The 18,938-nt window shown below is 49.8% G+C and overlaps 3 protein-coding genes and 1 long non-coding RNA gene across 4 annotated transcripts; 2 read left to right on the forward strand and 2 right to left on the reverse strand.

Moving 5' to 3' along the window:
- Positions 1-1,649: 1,649 nt before the first annotated feature.
- Positions 1,650-3,966, forward strand: LOC132340195 (scale keratin-like). The gene is made up of 2 exons (XM_059871043.1): positions 1,650-1,754; positions 3,013-3,966. Exon 2 carries the CDS (start codon positions 3,035-3,037, stop codon positions 3,401-3,403), a length of 369 nt encoding a protein of 122 aa, XP_059727026.1. The 5' UTR covers positions 1,650-1,754; positions 3,013-3,034; the 3' UTR covers positions 3,404-3,966.
- Positions 3,967-6,073: 2,107 nt separating this feature from the next.
- Positions 6,074-7,247, reverse strand: LOC132340239 (scale keratin-like). Its single transcript, XM_059871107.1, has 2 exons — positions 7,219-7,247; positions 6,074-6,869 (listed from the first exon to the last, which is right to left on the reverse strand). Exon 2 carries the CDS (start codon positions 6,788-6,790, stop codon positions 6,464-6,466), a length of 327 nt encoding a protein of 108 aa, XP_059727090.1. The 5' UTR covers positions 6,791-6,869; positions 7,219-7,247; the 3' UTR covers positions 6,074-6,463.
- Positions 7,248-8,986: 1,739 nt separating this feature from the next.
- Positions 8,987-10,699, forward strand: LOC132340255 (uncharacterized). The gene is made up of 2 exons (XR_009489823.1): positions 8,987-9,132; positions 9,762-10,699. It is a non-coding gene; the product is annotated as an uncharacterized LOC132340255 (long non-coding RNA).
- Positions 10,700-14,983: 4,284 nt separating this feature from the next.
- LOC132340192 (keratin-associated protein 10-7-like) lies at positions 14,984-18,276 on the reverse strand. Its single transcript, XM_059871040.1, has 2 exons — positions 18,137-18,276; positions 14,984-16,205 (listed from the first exon to the last, which is right to left on the reverse strand). Exon 2 carries the CDS (start codon positions 16,185-16,187, stop codon positions 15,459-15,461), a length of 729 nt encoding a protein of 242 aa, XP_059727023.1. The 5' UTR covers positions 16,188-16,205; positions 18,137-18,276; the 3' UTR covers positions 14,984-15,458.
- Positions 18,277-18,938: the final 662 nt, after the last annotated feature.

The raw sequence follows: 18,938 nt of genomic DNA on the forward strand, positions 1-18,938 counted from the left end.
CCAGGTTGGGGGTGGTCCCAGTTGGACTCGGTGACCTCGGAGCTCTTTTCCATCTTAAACAACTCTGGGATTCTGTGAAACTCCAGGCAGTTTCGAGGAGGGGTTTTTGATACATCCTCTGAGCTGCTGGAGACCGCGAGGCTCCCATTAGCGCGTTTATCACACCTGGGTCGCCTCGCGGTGACGAAAGGGTTTTGCTCAATATTTCTGTTTATGAGTTGATTCAAATTCTGACGCTGCACGAAGTGCAAATTACAACCCAAAGATTTCTTTCATCTCAGCACTTTAATTGGCCGAGCTTCACGCCTGGTAACGTTCCATGAAATACATTCAGAATGACAGCACGGATTCTGCTGCTTCATTTATTCACCACTCATTAGCTGGCATAATAATGCTGGCTCAGGTGTTAATCATCATTTTCATCTGCTTGAAGGTGCAAGATTTTTTCCTTTCTTCTTCACCCATGGTAGATAAAAAATTGATGAAAACCTCGGTGCCTTCCTTGTGAAATCAGCAGCTTTTATGTGTTGCTGGAATTTGGATTTGGACAAAACCACTCAGAACTTTTCAGAGGAAATTATAGATATTTTTTAAACCTTCCAGATCTGTGTTTTGTCTCATAGATGTTCAGGCTACAGAGAGAGAAAACATGAGTTAAAACATCAGCACTGAAGAAGAAACTCACCCAAATTAATGAAAATTTAAATTAGACAAGAAAATCCACAGAGGTGAGAAGCCACGAGCTGGTGAAGGGAATAGGAAGAGTTCCCTTGGACAAGTTCTTTTTAATGTTTTATTTTTAATAATAATTTTAGGAGTAATTTTAATTACGTTTCAAAATGCTGGGCTGTTAGAACACAACCACATATTTATATTGCAATAATCACACCCCATTTCACTCATAAACTATTAAGGAGGGTTTGGGAATTGCTTAAAAACACACCCAAAAAAATATTTGGACACTTTTTGGGGGGAATTATTCCTGTCATCCCCTGGGGACATCCCAAAGTTTGGGGGAAAGAACCTCCCAATTTCAGTGTAACTTTGGTGGGAATGTGTTTATTTAATAACTCATCCACAGCAAATGACGGGGTTTGAGGTGGGACCTGGCAATGTTCATCTGTGAAAAAACCACTGATATCCCTCCAGAAAAAAAAAAAAAAAAACCAAAAACAAACCCAAACTTTAATTTCAGCCCTGTTTTAGGTACTAAAATATTGTGTTTTCTGCACTGAGGAAAATCGGGAATTTCCCAATCCCAGTGGCAAATCCAGGATTCCCACAACAACCTGAGGTTTGTGGCTGTGGGTGCAAAACCCATCAGGAGGCTCCTTGCACCTCTCCAAGCATTCCATTGCAAAATCTGGGAGCAGAAGTGATGAGAGCCAAGATCCGGAGCCCCAAATCCCAAACCTGTGCACGGCAGCAGGTTCTGACTCTGATTAAAATCATTAATGAAGCTAATGAAGGAAGGGCTTAGCAAATGGGATTTAATTCCCCCCTGGGAGGGATGAAGCTGCTCCATCAGGATCCGAGATGAAAGGGAGCCGGCAGCTGGAATGTGCTGGGCAGAGATTCAGGGTGGTTTTGCAAAGCCAGGGGAGTTTCGTCACTTTGGGGAGTGATTTGGGCTCGTCCGAGGTGGCGACTCCCGGGCTCGGCGTGTTCAGCCCCGGGGCATCCCAGGGTTTGTATAAAAGCAGCAGCTCTGCGGAGCTTTTCCATCATTCTCCTGCTTTTCTCCTCTCCATCAGGTAAGTCCGATGCCTTTTCATTCCTCTCCCAGCTCCAGAATGCCTTTGCTTTTCGATTTTTTATTCCAGTTGCTGTTTGCAGCTATTACATTAATTTTCAGGGCTTTAATTTTCCTGTGTTCTTCTTTTTATTCTTTAAGTTTTCATTTTTGCAGTATCCTGACAAGTACTTTACTGCAAGGCTTTAGGAGCCAAATCCATGTGAGGCTTTTTTTATTTTGGAATTTTTTTTCCCCTGTTATTTGTATTTGGCCATTCTTGGACTGACAGCAGAGTGAAAACTCAGGATGGCACAAGGTTTAAAATGCTGAATTTTCCTGCATTTCAGTCTGTGACTGAATCAGGGAAATTCGTCCATGTCCTGAGCTATCCAGCTGAAGGAGGAGTTTATTTTAATTCCAGTCATTTATATATACAAAAATTTTTAATTATTTAGTTATTTTCACCACAGCCAAAATGAAGGAAAGTAGACTTGTGCTCTGACTCAGTGAATAAAATAATATTTCTACTTTTTACTGGAAAAAACCATTAAACCAAAGGCTTTTATGCCCAGATATCCAGATGGAAAAATGTTTTCAATCTATATTTTTATCTGATGAAGGAATTTCCATCCTATCCCGTCTCCATCCCACCCCAACTTCATCCCGTCCTGTCTCCATCCTATCCCGTGTCCATCCCATCCCGTTCTTTCCTATCCCATTTCCATCCTCTTTCATCCCACTCCATCCCATCTCCATCCCATCCTATATCCATCCCATTTCCATCCCATTTCCATCTCCATCCTATCTCCATCCCATCCCATCTCCATCCTATCTCCCATCCCACCCCATTTCCATCCTGCTCCATTTCCATCCTATTTCCATCTCCCATCCCATCCCACCCCATCCCATTTCATTTCCATCTCCCATCCCATGCCATCCCATGCCATCCCACCCCATCCCACCCCATGCCATCCCATGCCATCCCATCCCATCCCATCCCATCCCATCCCATCCCATCCCATCCCATCCCATCCCATCCCATCCCACCCCATCCCATTTCCATCTCCCACCCCATCCCATCCCATCCCATCCCATCCCACCCCATCCCAGTCCATTTCCATCTCCCATCCCATCCCACATCTCCCAACCCCAAACCTGCTCCTGTCCCACCCCGTTTTCCCCCCGGCATGTTTTCCTGCATTTCCCAGCTCCCCCAAACCTCCACCTGCCCCTTCCATAGATCCTCAGTTTTCAGCAGCTCCTTCTCTGCCTTCCAGGAACCTCCACCTCTGCCAGGAAATGTCCTGCTACGACCTCTGCCCCACCACCGGCGGCATCGCCTGCCCGCAGCCCCTGGCCAACAGCTGCAACGAGCCGTGTGTCCGCCAGTGTCCCGACTCCACCGCCCTCATCCAGCCGCCCCCGGTGGTGGTCACCTTCCCCGGCCCCATCCTCAGCTCCTTCCCGCAGCAGGCCGTGGTGGGATCTGCTGGAGTCCCAGCTCTTGGGGGCTCCCTGGGCTATGGGAGTCTCTACGGCTCCGCCGCTTTCCCGGGATACGGCGCTCGCTCTGGATACGGGATCTCGGCGCTGGCCGGCGGTTCCTGCGGCCCCTACACGTCGCGCCGCTTCAGCCGCCTCCTCCGCGGCTCCTGCGGGCCCTGCTGAGGGCACCGGAGCCTCCAGGGAATCCCAGGAATGCCCAAATCCACGGCCACGAGCGTGAAGGGTTGGCGTTTCCGCGGCCTCCTTCGCATTCCCCATCTTTCTCCTACTTCTTGTTTGGCACCTCCTCGTTGTTTGCTCTCGCTGCCTGTTCCGGCATTCCCGATTTATTGGACTGATGTGGGACAGCCCATTCCTGATTTATTGGACCAGCATGGGACGGCCCATTCCCTGTTCTGGCATTCCCAGTTTGTTTAACAAGTGTGGGACAGCCCATTCCCTGTTCCAGCATTCCCAATTTATTGGACTGGGGTAGGCCAGCCCATTCCCCATGGATTTCACCCACCATGACCAATATCCTCGGACAACAGCCAGGAGAAACCGGCTGAGGACATCTCGGAGCAGGACTTTGGTTGGACTTTCCCCGAAATTATCCAGGAATGGATTTCGCCCAAAATTGTCTGGGAATTTCCCCCAAAATTGTCCAGGAATTGATTTTCTACCTTCTGTGATCTCTGGCTTTGCAAAGGGGCATTTCTCGCTCATTAAAACTTTGTTGCATCACACAGCAGCCTTCTGGTTTCTCTTTTTGCCCCCTTTTCCCCCTTTTTCCCCCCGTTTTTTCCCTTCACACACTGCTCTGCCCACAGGCAGGTCCCAGCTGCTCCCCAAGGAGGAGCCCAGCCTGAGTTTCTTTGGTTTTCCAAATGTTTCTGCAATAAAACTCCTCAGGAGCAGCTTTCCATCCTTTGAAGGTTAAAAAAAAACCAGTTAAAATAACAGAATTCCAGTTTCATTTGGGCTGGAAAAGTCCGTGAGCAAAATTGACGGGACATGGGGAATTTATGAGGCAGAATTATTCTGGTTTTTATTATTATTATTTAACAAGGAATTATGGAATCAGGGAATGGTTTGGATTGGGAAGGACTTCCAACGGTGATCCAGTCCAACCCCTCTGGTTTTCTCTCACTAGATTAGGTTGCTCAAAGCTCCTTGAACACCACAAAAATCAAAGATTCCAGACATTCCTATTTAATTAAGTAAAAAAAAAAAAGGAAGGAATGAGCTAAAAAATACAATTTTCTTCAGTGTGCCTGATGGAGAATTTCATTTAAAACACCTGAAAATAAATTGAAGTGCAGCTCCTCCAATTGCAAAATGAGAAAAATGGCAAATCCTCCCTTTGCCAATCCCACGGGAATCTGGCCCTGGAAGGATGCTGGAATCCTGCAGGGCAGTCCCTTTGCTTTCCAAGGAAAGTTTTTTCCCCAGACAGGGAATTCGCCAGCCTGGAGCACCTAAAAACCCATTAAATAAAGATTTTTGCCAGCCTGCAGAACATAAAAACCCATTAATTAAGATTTTACCAGCCTGGAGCACCTAAAACCCCATAAATAAAGATTTACCAGCCCGGAGCACCTAAAAACCACAAAATAAACATTTTACCCATTAAATAAAGTCTGGAAATCAAACACGAGAGATTTAATTGGTATCAGGATCTGGGATTCGGTGTTAGCAACGCCTTTAATGAGTCAGCTGCTGATTGCATCTCAATTAACAGCTCTTCTCTTGTCCTGGGACTGAGCACGGGGTAAGACAAGGGCGCAGTGACCTCTGGGGTTCAGAGCAGAGTTTTTCTCATCCTCGGAGTCTTTTCCCCTCTCCCTGGAATTCCCTGTTTGGGTGGCAGGTGGATCAGGAGCCTCAGTTGCCACCATCGGAATTTTTCTGCCCTGCTCTGCTTCAAATTGTGCCCGAGAACTTCAGGAATTGCCACAGACACATCCCAGTGTTGCAGCGGCCAGAAAATGATGATTTTTGTGTCAAACTGGCTCCATGATCAGGGGTCAGAGGACCAGAGGCTACTCCAAAACAGAGATGGAAAAGGGAGGAGAAAACCCCCTTGATTCTGAGACATTTGTGTATCTTTCTCCTCTGTTTCTTTCTTTTCCTTCCAAGCCCAGGGAGAATGAAGGAATTAAAGGTTAAATAAATATCTTTGGGGTTTCATAGAACCCAAAGGTGGTTTGGGCTGGAAGGGACCTTGGAGATCTTTGATTTATGGGCAGGGACTCCTTCCCCCATCCCAGGCTGCTCCAGCTCGTTCTTGGACAATTCCAGGGATGGGGCAGCCAGGAATTCCCTGGAAAAGAGAATTTCCCACCCTCCCAGGGGAGCGTGGGTTGCTCTGCAGGGTACACTTTAACAACTCTTTAATTTATTTATGGGCAAGTTCAAGGAACTCACAGAATTCCACCAAAAAATTTGCCTTTCAGGTAAAAATATTCCTGTGGGAATTTCCAAGGGAAGTTTTCCAAGGAAAGTTTTTCCCCCCAGGCTGTTTTTAAACAATGAAAAATACCTGTAAAATTACCGTGTGGGGATGGAATTGAATGGCAGCCCGGGGCAGGCATTGAGACACACATAATCCGAGTCACCCGTGTTTGACTTTCTTTGGGAACAGCGAACGGCCACGCCTGCCCTGAGGGAAGATCCAAATGGGATTGGGAGAGTTCCAAAATCTCTCTTTATCCCTCTTGGAATGATTTTGTGGCACCGCCGAAAGGACCTGGCCACCTTCCGGGTGTGGAAAGGCACCAGAAGATGCCACTCTCACCCAGCTTGGCAGAAAACCCCCAAAATTATGGATAAAAACCACAGGAAAACTCTGGATTTTGATGCACAATGGTTTAATGAGAAAGGAGGAAGGGAAATATCACGGTGGGGATGGAAAACCCGGCGGGAAATGAAGGAAAGAATCGCTCCAGGGCTGGGCATTCCACAGGGGTGACACCTGGTTTTTTGGGCGTGGGAAGGTGACACGATCTCATCCCACTTTCAGCCAGCCAGGGATCATGGATGGGACCATGAGGTCGTTTTACTTGCAGGAGCCACGGGTGAAAAAAAAAAAAGGAAAAAGAAAATGGAATTTGCATAAAAGCGCGGGGCTGAGGATGTTCCTGGAACTGCCAGGATTTGGGGCTGAGGATGTTCCGGGAGCTGCCAGGACTTGTGGAGGCTCCGTGGTGGCTCTTGGCTCCTTCCTGCTCATTCCTGGGATGTTTAACAGGGTCTGCAGCTCCCAGAGGATCCGTAGGAAGAGTAGGACCTCCCGTAACTGTAGGAGCCATAGGAACCCCCGGATCCCAGGAAGTTTCCGGATCCCAGGAAGTTTGAGGGTGCTGAGGATCCCACGATGCTCTCCTGGGGGCAGGAGCTGAGGATGGGCCCCGGGAAGGTGATGACCACGGGTGGAGGGTGGATGACAGCCCGGGAGTCCCCGCAGGAGGTGACACAGGGCTGGTTCCAGGTGTCAGCGCAGGGCTGGGGGCAGGAGATCCCACAGGGGGTCAGGCAGCGGGAGCTGGAGCTCTGTCTGTAGGAAAACATCTTCTGGGACTGGGAATGGGTCTGGAACCACAAAGCCGAGGCAGCAGGAAGGTCAGAGACCGATTTAATGGAGGTTGGGCTGGGAGGAGAAAGAGCAGACGGCAAAAAGATCACAAAGAGGCTCAAAATTTGGGGTTTTCCATCTTCTCATGTCCTTGTCTCCTATGCCTCCCGACTCTTAATTATGGAGTCAATTTGACATAAAAATACCCCCCAAAATGGACAGTAAATCCCAAAATGAACAGTAAATCCCAAAATGAGCAGTAACCACCAAAATGAACAGTAAATCCCAAAATTTCCAGTAATCCCCAAAATTACCAGTAAACCCCAATCCCTGCCCTGGCCCTCCTGGCCCCACAATTCTGGATCCCAGCAAAGCTCAGTTCAGATCCCGACAGTTCCAGGAGCAATTCCAGGCTCGGACTTACCCCTGTGGAGCTCGGAGCGAGTCGGGAGGGTTGCTGGAGCAGCCCAGAGCCAAGAGGGTTTTTATACCTTTTCTTGGGCAATCAGCTGGAGCTGAAACATCCACGGCTGATGAATGATCCAAGAAAAATTCCCTCCACCTCTCACTGGCCCAGATAAAGTGATTATTTCGCTCAGCAATTATTACTGTTGTTGTTACATCCACGGCATTACTCAGGCACACTAATGATTTCTTTTTCTTCATTTTCATTGTTGCTTTTTCCTACTTCTGGGATTGCCTCACGATTGCTCAGAGTGAGGCATCAACACAAGGTGCTGACAGAGCGCGGATCCCACCCCTCTTTTTCCAAGGAAAAATTGTGCAATTTCTGCCATTATTGACCCACAGTGACTCCAGTGACTCCGACTCGAGGCACGTTCGTCCACAGGCGCCTTCCTATGGAATTTGGGAATGGGAAGAGCTCCTTCCCATCCTCCTGGGCAAGGAATGCTCCCAGCTTCATGAAATGTCCAGGGGGAGTAACCTGGGAGTTTTCCAGGAGAAATCCATGTCCACGTTTTAGGGAATCTGTGGGCTCAGCACTGCTGAGGGAGGAGGATTCATGGATTGGGGTGAGCCAGGTCAGGGAGGGGATCCTGCATCACCCCTGGAAAACCTGGGAATGTCCAGGTGCAGCTCCAGATGAGGCAGAGGTCTGGCTGCAACTTCAGCAGATTTGTTCCTCAGATTCCTCCCTCTCCAGCCACTCACGGATTACATTTCCTGCTGTGTCTCCATTTTCCATAGCCAAGATTATTCCCTAATTTCCTCAAGAAATGAGCTTTCCCCTGCCCAAAATCCCTCACCTTTATGGAGCTATAAACTGAACAGTGGGGTTTGGAGTAGCCCTGAGAATTCTGTCCCAAAAAGTCCATTTTATTCCACTTTTTTCCATTGGTAACTGTTAGGGTAGGAAGCCTGAGGGAGCCTTTCCTGGGATTTCCCTGAGTTTTCCCAACCTTTGGAATTTACATTGAAGAGGATTCACCCAAACCAAAACCAGGATTAGGAAAAAACAGGGAAGGAGAAATTTTGGGGCCACAACCCCCGGGAGTTGCTGGAAATCCCTGTCTGAACCTCCCCATCCTCCTAAAAGGAGAAACCCATGGGGATCAACCCAAATAAACCCTAAAATTCTTCCTTTGGGGTCCTGGTGTTTGATTCTCCCCCTCTGCTCTGCTGTGCTGAGCTCCCACCAGGAATTCTGTGCCCAGTTCTGGTGTCCCCAAGCCATGAAGTTGCTCAGGGGAGCCCCTCCCCTTTGGATCCAGGCTGGGAATGTTGGGAATGTTGGGAATGTTGAGACCCCAGAGCCCCTCCAGGATCTCCAGGGGCTCCAGGGAAGCTGGAGAGATTTTTCCTCAGGAGCTGCAGGGACAGGACACAGGGAATGGGGTCAGGGGGACAGAGGGGGAATTTGGGTGGGATTTGGGGGAGGAATTGTTCCCTGTGAGGGCCCGGCCCAGGGAATTCCATGGATTTCCCACCCCTGGAAGTGTCCAAGGCCAGGCTGGTCTATGGAAGCTGCTCCTGCCTGTGGAGCAATTCCACAAAAAAAAAAAAAAAATTAATTCCCCAACATTTTTACCAACTTGGCAAAATCAGCAAAACGCTGCAGGAAGCGAAACCTCTTCCAAAAAAATTCCAGGAAGAAACTGGAGGGTGTAGGGAGAAACTGATAATTGCTTTGAGGCGGATAAAACAACCCGAGCCCGGGCAGGGATCGCCTCCCGAGGGTTGGGAAACGCCGGGGATGGCTCAACCCCCGCGGGCCATCCCGGGACGGGATAAAAAGCTCCCGGCTCCCAATTCCTCCCATCCCAGCTCCGGATTCCTGAGATTTCAGCTCCTCGGGCTTCTCCTCTTGGGGATCTGAGTGAGTCTGGGGGATGCTTTGGGGGTGGCCGGGGTGGGAATCGCTCCTTGGGGAGACTGAGAGAGCCCTGAGGAGAAAGGAGGGAAAGAGAGAAGGAAAAGGGAAAAAGAAAGGAAAATCTGAAGGTTTTGGGGTGGGGGTTACTTGGGAAGGAGGGAGGAAAGGAGGAGAGGGACAGAGAGAAGGGAAATAGGGAGGAAAATCGGAGTTTTCCCAGAGCAGGTGCTTGGGAGGGAGGGAGGAGAGAAGGACAGGGATAAGGGAAAAGGAAAGGACAGGGATAAGGGAAAAAGAGGAAAAATCTGAGCTTTTGGAGAGGAGATGTCTGGAAGGGAGAGAAGGAGGCAGGGGGAGAGAGAGAGGGAGAGGGATGGGGAGAAGGGGAAAAAGAGAGAAAAATCTGAGTTTTTCCAGAGCAGGTGCTTGGGAGGGCAGGGTGGAGGGAGGAGGAGAGAGGGACAGGGAGAAGAGAGCAAGAGAAAAATCTTCTGAGATTTTGGGGAGGTTGTGGAGGGAGGGAAGGAGAAAAGGAGGGAGGAGGAGAGGGACAGGGAGAGGGGAAAGAGAGAACAATACGAGCAGGGGCTCTGCTGTGCTGGTTTCCAACCCTGTCTCCTCCCTTCCCGCAGCAGTTCCAGCTCTCTCCTGCCAGGATGTCCTTCTCCAGCCAGCTCAGCTCCCGCTGCTCCGCGCCCTGCGCCGTGTCCTGCCCCCAGCCCTGCGCCGACACCTGGAACCAGCCCTGTGTCACCTCCTGCGGGGACTCCCGGGCTGTCATCCACCCTCCACCCGTGGTCATCACCTTCCCGGGGCCCATCCTCAGCTCCTGCCCCCAGGAGAGCATCGTGGGCTCCGCATTCCCCGCGGGAATGGAGCGCCCCGCGGGCCTGCAGGGCTCCCTGCTCTACGGAGGCTTCCTCTCCTCCTCCAGGAGCGCCTGGAGCCAGCGCTCCGGGGGCTGCGGGCCCTGCTGAACCGGGAAAGGGGTGGGGAAACCTGGGGGAGCTGCAGCAGGAGCTGGGGCAGGGGCTGAGAGGGGGGACACGGCTCTGTGGGGCTGGGAGAGGGTCAGAATCCATGGGAAATGTTCAGGATCCTTGGGAACTGCTCAGAATCCATGGAAAATGTTCAGAACCTGTGGGAACTGCTCAGAATCCATGGAAAATGTTCAGAACCTGTGGGAACTGCTCAGAATCAATGGGAAATTATCAGAATCCATGGGAATTGTTCAGGATACATGGGAAATATTCAGGATCCATGGGAAATGTTCAGAACCTGTGGGAACTGCTCAGAATCAATGGAAAATGTTCAGGATCCATGGGAATTGTTCAGGATCCATGGGAATTGTTCAGGATCCATGGGAAATGTTCAGAACCTGTGGGAATTGTTCAGAATCCATGGGAAACCCTCAGCATCCATGCAAACCCCTCAGCACCCCCGGGAGCTGCTCCTCCTCTCCCCCTTCTTGTTTTTAATGTCACTTTTCTCCGAATTTGCCTCTTCCCTCCTCAAACCCTGAATTGTTTGCCCACTTTTATCCCAATAAACTTCTGTGTTTGCATTCAAATCTCTTGGATTTCTTCTCTTTTTTATAAAACCTCTGCAAACCCACGGGACCAAACCATCCCATTATCCCAGGGATCTTGGGAGGAGGGTTTGGCTCTCCCAGGGAATGTTTTTCTGGATTCACCTGTCAGAAAATTCCCATTTCACCTTCCCAGGGAACCAGCTGGGACAGAGCTGCGCAGTTCTTGGAAAAAAAATTCCATGAAAAATTTACGTATCCACTCCAGAACTACTCCAAAAGCTCATCCCACCGGGACAGAAAACTCCAAATGGTGATGCAGAAAGGATTTTATTGTGACAGCAGCACTGCCCAGAGTTCCTGGGGAATTCAGAGGGAATTACGGAGGAATTCGGGCAAATTCACAGCGAGGCAGAATGGACGGGAATTGCGAGCAGGGATCTGATCCAGAGGGAATTGTAGGGCTGGGATCACTCCTGAGGTTGTTCCTGGGATCGATGCTGGGATCATTCCTGGGATTGTTCCAGGGATCATTTCTGGGATCAATCCTGGGTCATTCGTTCCTGGGATCATTCCCGGGACTATTCCCGGGGTCATTTCTGGGATCGCTCTTGGGATTCTTTCTGGGATCATTCCTGGGATCAATCCTGGGGTCATTCGTTCCTGGGATCATTCCCGGGGTCATTTCTGAGATAATTCCTGGGATCATTCCTGGGATCAATCCTGGGATTGTTCCAGGGATTGCTCCAGGGATCATTTCTGGGATCAATCCTGGGGTCATTCGTTCCTGGGATCATTCCCGGGACTGTTCCCGGGGTCTTTTCTGGGATAATTCCTGGGATCATTCCTGGGATTGTTCCTGGGATCAATCCTGGGATTGTTCCTGGGATTGCTCCTGGATCATTGCTGGGATCATTCCTGGATCGATCCTGGGATGAAGGAGCAGCCCTGGCCCCTCTCGGACCCTCCCCTCTCACAGTTTGCAGATTTACTCACTTTTCTCCTGGTTTTGGTCAGGCTGGGATCCTTTGCTGGGCTTGGGAGGGCGGGGGTGGGAGGGGAAGGGTTTTGGGGAGTGGGAGGGGAAGGGATTTCGGGCATAGCAGGGGTAGGAATTTTGGGAAAAGCAGGAGGAGGAAGAGAAATTCCAGCCACCAGTAGAGGCTCCAGGCTCGAAGGAGCTCTGGACACCTCCGGACCCGAAGGAATTTCCCATTCCCGCCGGGAATGCGGAGCCCACGATGCTCTCCTGGGGGCAGGAGCTGAGGATGGGCCCCGGGAAGGTGATGACCACGGGCGGGGGGTAGATGACAGCCCGGGAGGCCCCGCAGGAGGTGACACAGGGCTGGCTCCAGGCGCTGGCCTCGGGCTGGGGGCAGGACACGGCGCAGAGCTGCTGGGAGGACATCGTGGGGCTGGGGGTGACAGAGAGGGGACAACGTGAGGGGACAGAGCAAAGGGGAAACCTGAATTTTTATTATTTATCTTTATTTTCATTTTTAATAATTAATATTTTATTGGTTTTTTGGTTATTATTTATTATTTCCCCTATTCTTTTTATTTGAATATTTTCAATGTTCGTACATTCCAATATTCACATTTCCGATTTTAGTATTTTTCAGTGTTCATAGTTCCAGTGTTCATAGTTCTAATACTCATCTTTCTTATCTTCATATTTCAAATATTCATTTATTTAAAAATTCATCTTTTCAATATTTATATTTCCAATGATCATATTTCCAATTTTCATTCATCCATTCATTCAAATATTCATCTTTTCAATATTCATATTTCCATTATTAATATTTTCAACTTTCATATTTATAATACGGCTACTTCTTATATTTCTATTTATTCCATTCATTTATTAAATTAATTTGAGAATTAACGCCTTTTACCCCGTTTATTTCCGACTTCTCTGTTCCCAAATCTTGAACCATCTCCCACCGCTCCTTGTGAAATTTTTAGAGGTAAAAATTCACAATTTTTACGATTTCCGAGCTCGAGCCCTGCCCTACCCCCCAGACCTGACTTACGCGGCCGCACAGCAGGAGATGGGATGAGAATGGCAGAAAAATGGTTCGAAATCTCTCTGCAGGAGCTTTTATACAGCTCCTCACTTCGCCCGGGGGAAGGGAAGCACCCCTGTCCTCTTTGTCCCCATTGTCCCTCAAATGCCTTTTTCTTTTCTCGCTTTTGTCTCTCAGTCAAGGTAATCGTGGCCATTGTTTCTCCCCAAACTCCACCTGGCGCTCCTTTAAATCCCGGGGATTTCGGGATGTCCGACGGGGAGGGCGATTCCCACCCTTGGCACAACTCCCGAGCTGAAGATTTATTTTGCTGTGCGCTTTCATATCGATTTCTTTTCCGCCAAATCGCACCAAAAATCCCCCAATTCGATATCCCAGCTCAGACCGGCCTCTCCATCCCTGCTTTTGTTTCTCCAAACAAAGAATTCCTGGCTCGGAGCCGGCGCAGGAGATGAAAGGAGCGAGGCCTCGGGCTCCTCCCTGGATCTCCTTCCCCTTGAATCAACAAAATTGCCCAATTCCCTCGGGGTGTGGGGCCAAACGAGGGGTTGGGTGTGAAAAACAAGGGTTTGGCATCGTCCCGAGATCAGAGAGCAGCGAGATTCAAATTTCAATTAAAATTAAATTGGTTTGGGATTTCCAGGGAAGGAGCCACGCAGAAATCCTGGGATCATTCCCAGCCCCCGAGGAGGAGGAGGAGGAGGAAGGTGTTGGGGTGAGGATGAAGAAGGGCAAACAATGATTCAGGAATTTGGAGATGTTTTTGACAGAGATCTTTGCCTCTCCCATGGTCACTCCTGACTCAGGACCCCGTGCCCGCCCCAGACTTCCCCGGGAGCTGCTGAGCCCGCAGAAAATCTCGCTTTATTAAGCATTAATTAGCAATAATCACCTTTCCCCTTGCTCTTTCCAGGCTCGCACCTCCCACGCCGGACTGGGCATCACGGGAGGCTCCGCTGAGGGTTTTTATTTTTAGTTTTGTTTTTTTTTTTCTGGCGGAGATGATGAAGAGAAACCCAGAGGATTCATGAAAACATCCCGCGGCAATGCGGGGAACTTCTGGGAGGAGATCTCGGGCATGGCCGGGACTTGTCAGCGCGATTCATGTAATTAAAATTTCATTATCCCCTGGAAAATTTATTTTTTTCTGACACTGAAGGGCCCAAATTCCCATTTTCCAGAATTACCCAGAGCTTGTGGCTGGGAGGAAACCGCCATCGGTGATTCCTGGAAATCAAACGGAGCATCTGGGAGAGAAATGAGGAATCCCAGGAGGAAGAGAGAGGTGGAACAACCCCAGGGCAGGGAGGTGCAGAAAATGTTTTTTAATGGGCACGAGAAGCACAACCAGCGCTCACAACAGCACAGAATTAACAGGGACACCTTTAATATCCCCAATTCCCACCAGAATTCCCACTTTCCTCACAATTCAGCCCCTCATTTTTGGAACTGAACCCCTGGGAAGTTTTCACCAGGGGCCACAATTGCCTGTTTTTAATTTATTAATCTTTTTTTTCTCTCCCAAATCGATTATTCCAGTCTTAGGGCACGTAACCCAAATAAGAGCTGATTAACATTAAATTAACATTCCAGGTCCAGGCGTAATCCAGCCTGGGAGTGTTTTGGGAAGCGTTCTGGCTCCCTTTGTTGTGCGGAAGCCCTGGGATATTTTGGGGCGGGGGTAATTGCGGGGAATGACCCGGAATTCCAGCTCCAAGGTGGCCATTAGGGAAGAATGAGCCGAACATGGTCTTTAGGATAAAAACAGCGCCTGGAATGGCTCGGAATGGGATGAGCAGGACACGCCTGGCATCCCGAACTGCCCGGAGGGATTGGCTGCTGGCACCGGCTCCTGGAATTTGGAGCTCCAGGTCCCTCCCTGTCACCGCCGAGAGGTGGAGAAGAGTCCTTGGAAAAGCAGTTCAGGAAAGTTTGGATGCAGAAATGTGAAAAAAAGCTTGGGTTTGGCTCAGTTCCCTTGGTTTAGAGGGAAGAAAATCCCCAAACAGAGCTGGGGACACTAAAAATTCCCGTTTTGCTTCAATCTGAAGGTTTTATCCTGGAAAATGCAGGGCCAGATGTTTTTAGGAATAAAATCTTTTATCCCAGAGAATGCAGAGCCAGGGTTTATTTTAGGGATAAAAATCTCTTATCCCAGAAATTTAACCCTAAATTTTACCTTTAGTCAAGTTTGGAGCAGTCCGGGAAGAGCCTGGAGGTCGCCTGTCCCTCTATCCAAGGCTGAGTGTCCCCAAGAGAGCCCAAGGAGCAGAGGAAAAAGGGAATTCAGAACGGGTTTGATGCAGCAGCATTTTAATGGGAATGCAAAGTGGAGTCGAACATTTGAAGAGAGAATAATGCAGACAAAGAGGAGCCGACTCCGAGAAAAGCCCAAAATCACCCAAAATCACCCAAAATCACCCAAAATCACCCAAAATTGCAATCACCCGCTTTAGCCTGACCCCTTCCAGCCTGACACACCCTCCCCTCACACTTGCTGAGACCTTCCAATCCCTACCATTCCCCAAATCCCTCGGCTCCGATCCACGCTCGGTGTCAAACTGGGCAGAGAAAGTCCAAAGCACAGACAGAAGAGGCCAAGCCCCAAGAAGAAAGAAAAGCCTGAACTAAACTAAAGCTCTATCGTAGACTTAAAACGCAGGGTCCTGGTTTCCAGCGGCGCTTCCCTCTCCGGCAGCCTTCGGGTCACATTCCGTATTCCTTCGCTTCTTCCCTCGTTCCTTTCCGTGGTTCTTTCCCTCAAAAACCGCTCAGATCTTCTTGCAGAGCCCCCTCTGGCACGGGTGCTTCCAGCGGGTGGAGAAGGTGTAGGAGCGCTCAGGGACGCACTTGGTGGCACAGGGCGTGGCACAGGGCGTGGCGCAGGGCGTGGCACAGGGCGTGGTGCAGGTGGGGACACACTTGGTCACGCACTTGGTGGCGCAGGGCGCGGGGCACGGCGCGGGGCACGGCGGGGCGCACTTGGTGGCGCACTTGGTGGCACAGGGAGGGGGACAGGGTGGGGGACAGGGCGGAGGACAGGGCGGGGCACAAGGTGGGGCACAAGGCGGGGCACAGGGCGGGGGACAGGGCGGGGGACAGGGTGGGGGACAAGGCGGGGCACAGGGCGGGGCACATTTGGTGGCACACGGGACAGCGCACGGAGTGACACAGGGCGGGGCACACTGGGTGACACACGGGGGGTCACACTTGGCCACGAACTGCGGCACGCAGCAGGTCTCCAGGCACTCCAGGCCCTTCTGGCCCGTCCCGATGGGCACGCCCGCCTCCAGCGCCCCGGCCAGCTCGGCCGACTCGGTGGAGCCCACCACGGTCTCCTGCGGGTACGTGGTGAGGATGGGCCCCGGGAAGGTGACGACCACGGGTGGCGGGAAGATGATGACCCGCGAGTCGGGACAGGCCACCACGCAGGGCTCGTTGCAGGCGGCGGCCCGCGGGTCGGGGCAGGGCTCGGCGCACACGGTTTTCTCGCAGGACATCTTGCGGCTGGGCTGGACCTGAAAGGAGAGGACGAATGTCAATCCCAGGGAGCCAGAGGTTTGGGATCAACCCCTGGAAAGGCACGAGGTGGTGGGTGGGTAGATAACTGCCCTGCTCTGCTTGGCTTGGCACTTCTTGGTGACCTTCCAGAGCCCTGGGATCCCAAACACCTCCCTGGGGACACCAGAACACTTCTTTTGGGGACACCAAACCACCTCTTTTGGGGACACCAAACCACCTCTTTTGGGGACACCAAACCACCTCTTTTGGGGACACCAAACCACCTCCTTTGGGGACACCAAACCACCTCTTTTGGGGACCCCAAACCACCTGTTTTGGGAACACCAAACCACCTCTTGGAGCACATCAAAACACCTCTTCAGGAACACCAAACCACCTCTTTTGGGGACACCATAACACCTCTTGGAGCACATCAAAACACCTCTTCAGGGACACCAAAACATCACTTTGGGGACACCAAATGACCACTTTGGGGCTGTTGTTTAATTAATATCTGTTTTCTCCTGTGCAATTTGGGCTCCAGAGGTGGAGCTCAGTAAAATAAGGGTAACAAACCAACCACTGTAGGAATGGAGAACACGAGTGGTTTTACTGGACCCAATTTGGACAAAGTCTGGGCTGAGAAGATAAAAATCCATGGAATACCATCCCTATGATGGCATTAATCCATAAGGATGCCAATAATTATGGATTTAGTCCAGTCAGTTCATAACAGGTGCCTTTGCCACAGATATTGAGCACAAAACTCACTCTGAAAATTCAATAAAAACCTTTTGCAAGATCATGAGGTAAAACTGAAGCACAACAAAAACCTGAGAGCAGCTGTCCCAAATTTAAATTTCAGAGGGATTAAAAGTGTTCCCAAACCAGGGCTGAATTCTTCTTTCTGGTTTTGAAATAAATTTAAGGGTGGAGATGTGGAAAACAGCACAAAAGTCCATTTCAAGTCATCGTTTCAACCATACCCAAATTCCACCTCAAAGCCCTGAGTGAAGGAGCCGCTTAATCTGTTGTTGCAGATTAAATTGAATATTTTGGGCTCAGCCCAGGTGATTATTTCTTTTTCAAGCTGCATATTGGAGGAGCCTGGGTGGGGTTGAGTTTGACTCAAGCCATTTTTGTTTTCTTTCCTCGTTCTAAACACAATGCCCGAATGTGCATAATTCACCCAAATTTAAACCCTAATCCAGGTGCTCTCCTGAGCTTCCCACCCTTTAAATCTGCTACAACTCTGAATTCCCTGTCCTTGACTTGACCCTGATCAGAGACCAAACCAGAGGAAAGGAATAACTTAAAACCAGACCTAAACAGGGAGCACCACACATCCCAAACAGATTCAAATATTCTCGCTTTGCATAAAACCAAAGCTTTGCATAAACAGAGCAAAACCACCTAAAGCAGCTTCCCAAGTTGACTTTTTTGGGGTCATTCCCGTATCTCCTGCGTAGGAAAACCAGGAATTTTGTTGTGCCACATCCACAGGGATGTTGTGTCTTCATCCACAGGCGACTGCAGCTCTGCCCATCCAATATTTCTAAAACTTGTGTTTAAATTTCCACACCACCTCTGCCCAAAATCAGATAAAAATTGGAAGCCACAAGGGCAGAACCGCCCTGCCAGGTGAAAGCTGCTGGCTGAGGTATTTTAAGGTTACCCAAAGGTTGTATCCATTAAATTTCCATAAAGCAATGGAATTAAATGGTTTTAACATTATCTAGATTGCAAATACATTTTTAAACTTTGATCCCACAGCGTTTCTGGATGAATAATCAAAAATATTTTGATTATTCCATGAAAATAAATGGAATTGCTTTCCAGAACGGCACAACACGAATCCAAAATTCAGCGCTGAGTTAAACGTAAACGCTTTTTAAAATTAGACTCATTTTATTATTTTAGGAAGAAGTTATATCAGAATCCAACTTACTCAGTTCACCGAGGAGAAGCCAACAGGACCCGCTGGAAGCTCCCTGAGTCAGGAATGGTTTTTATATCCCCGGCTGGACCACCAGGCTGATGCAAGAAAATAACGTCATATTTGGGCATTAGGTCCCATTACTCCCCAAACCAAATTTGAGGGGTAATTACAGTAATTGCTTTGCTTTGCTCACTGTTTGTGTTGATTACCCTTTTCTCACCGCACGTGACCGCCGTTGTTTGGTCCCGGATTCCTCTCATTTCAGAGTTTCGAGGCTCAAATTTATTCCTGCAGCTCTGCCAAGGTGAAAACCCAGGCTGAGCTCAGCTGTGCAGGAGCTCCTGAGCTTTGCAAGGCTCGTCCTTGCAGCTCCTTAATGCCAGGATTTGTTTCCCTGGCCTCCAAGAATGCAGCAGAACCTAACCCAGCATTAGCTGTGAGTGTTCTCGGCTGCTTCCAGACTTGTTGGGACGTGTTTATGGGAACGACCAGACTGGAGTGGACAAGTTGGTTCCCAGAGCCACTCCCGGCTGAGCCCGTGGGGCTCTGGCTCCTCGTTTGGTGTCCAAGTCCAGGATCCGACTCACCCCAAGTTCCAAACCTCCAGGAGTTCCACCTCAGCATGAGGGAGAACTTCCTTCCATGGAGCTGCTGCCCAGAGAGGGCAGAATTCGGATTGTCCCTGTCTGGAGTCACCCCAAACCCATGTGTATGTGTCCCTGTGTCACCTGTTCTCTGGGACATCTCTGGAGTCACTTCCAAGCCCAACAGTCCTGAGATTCTGGGATAGAAAACAGCACTGGGAGTTGAT

The sequence above is a fragment of the Haemorhous mexicanus genome, chromosome 31 (genome assembly GCF_027477595.1).
Source record: "Haemorhous mexicanus isolate bHaeMex1 chromosome 31, bHaeMex1.pri, whole genome shotgun sequence".
NCBI lineage: Eukaryota > Metazoa > Chordata > Aves > Passeriformes > Fringillidae > Haemorhous > Haemorhous mexicanus.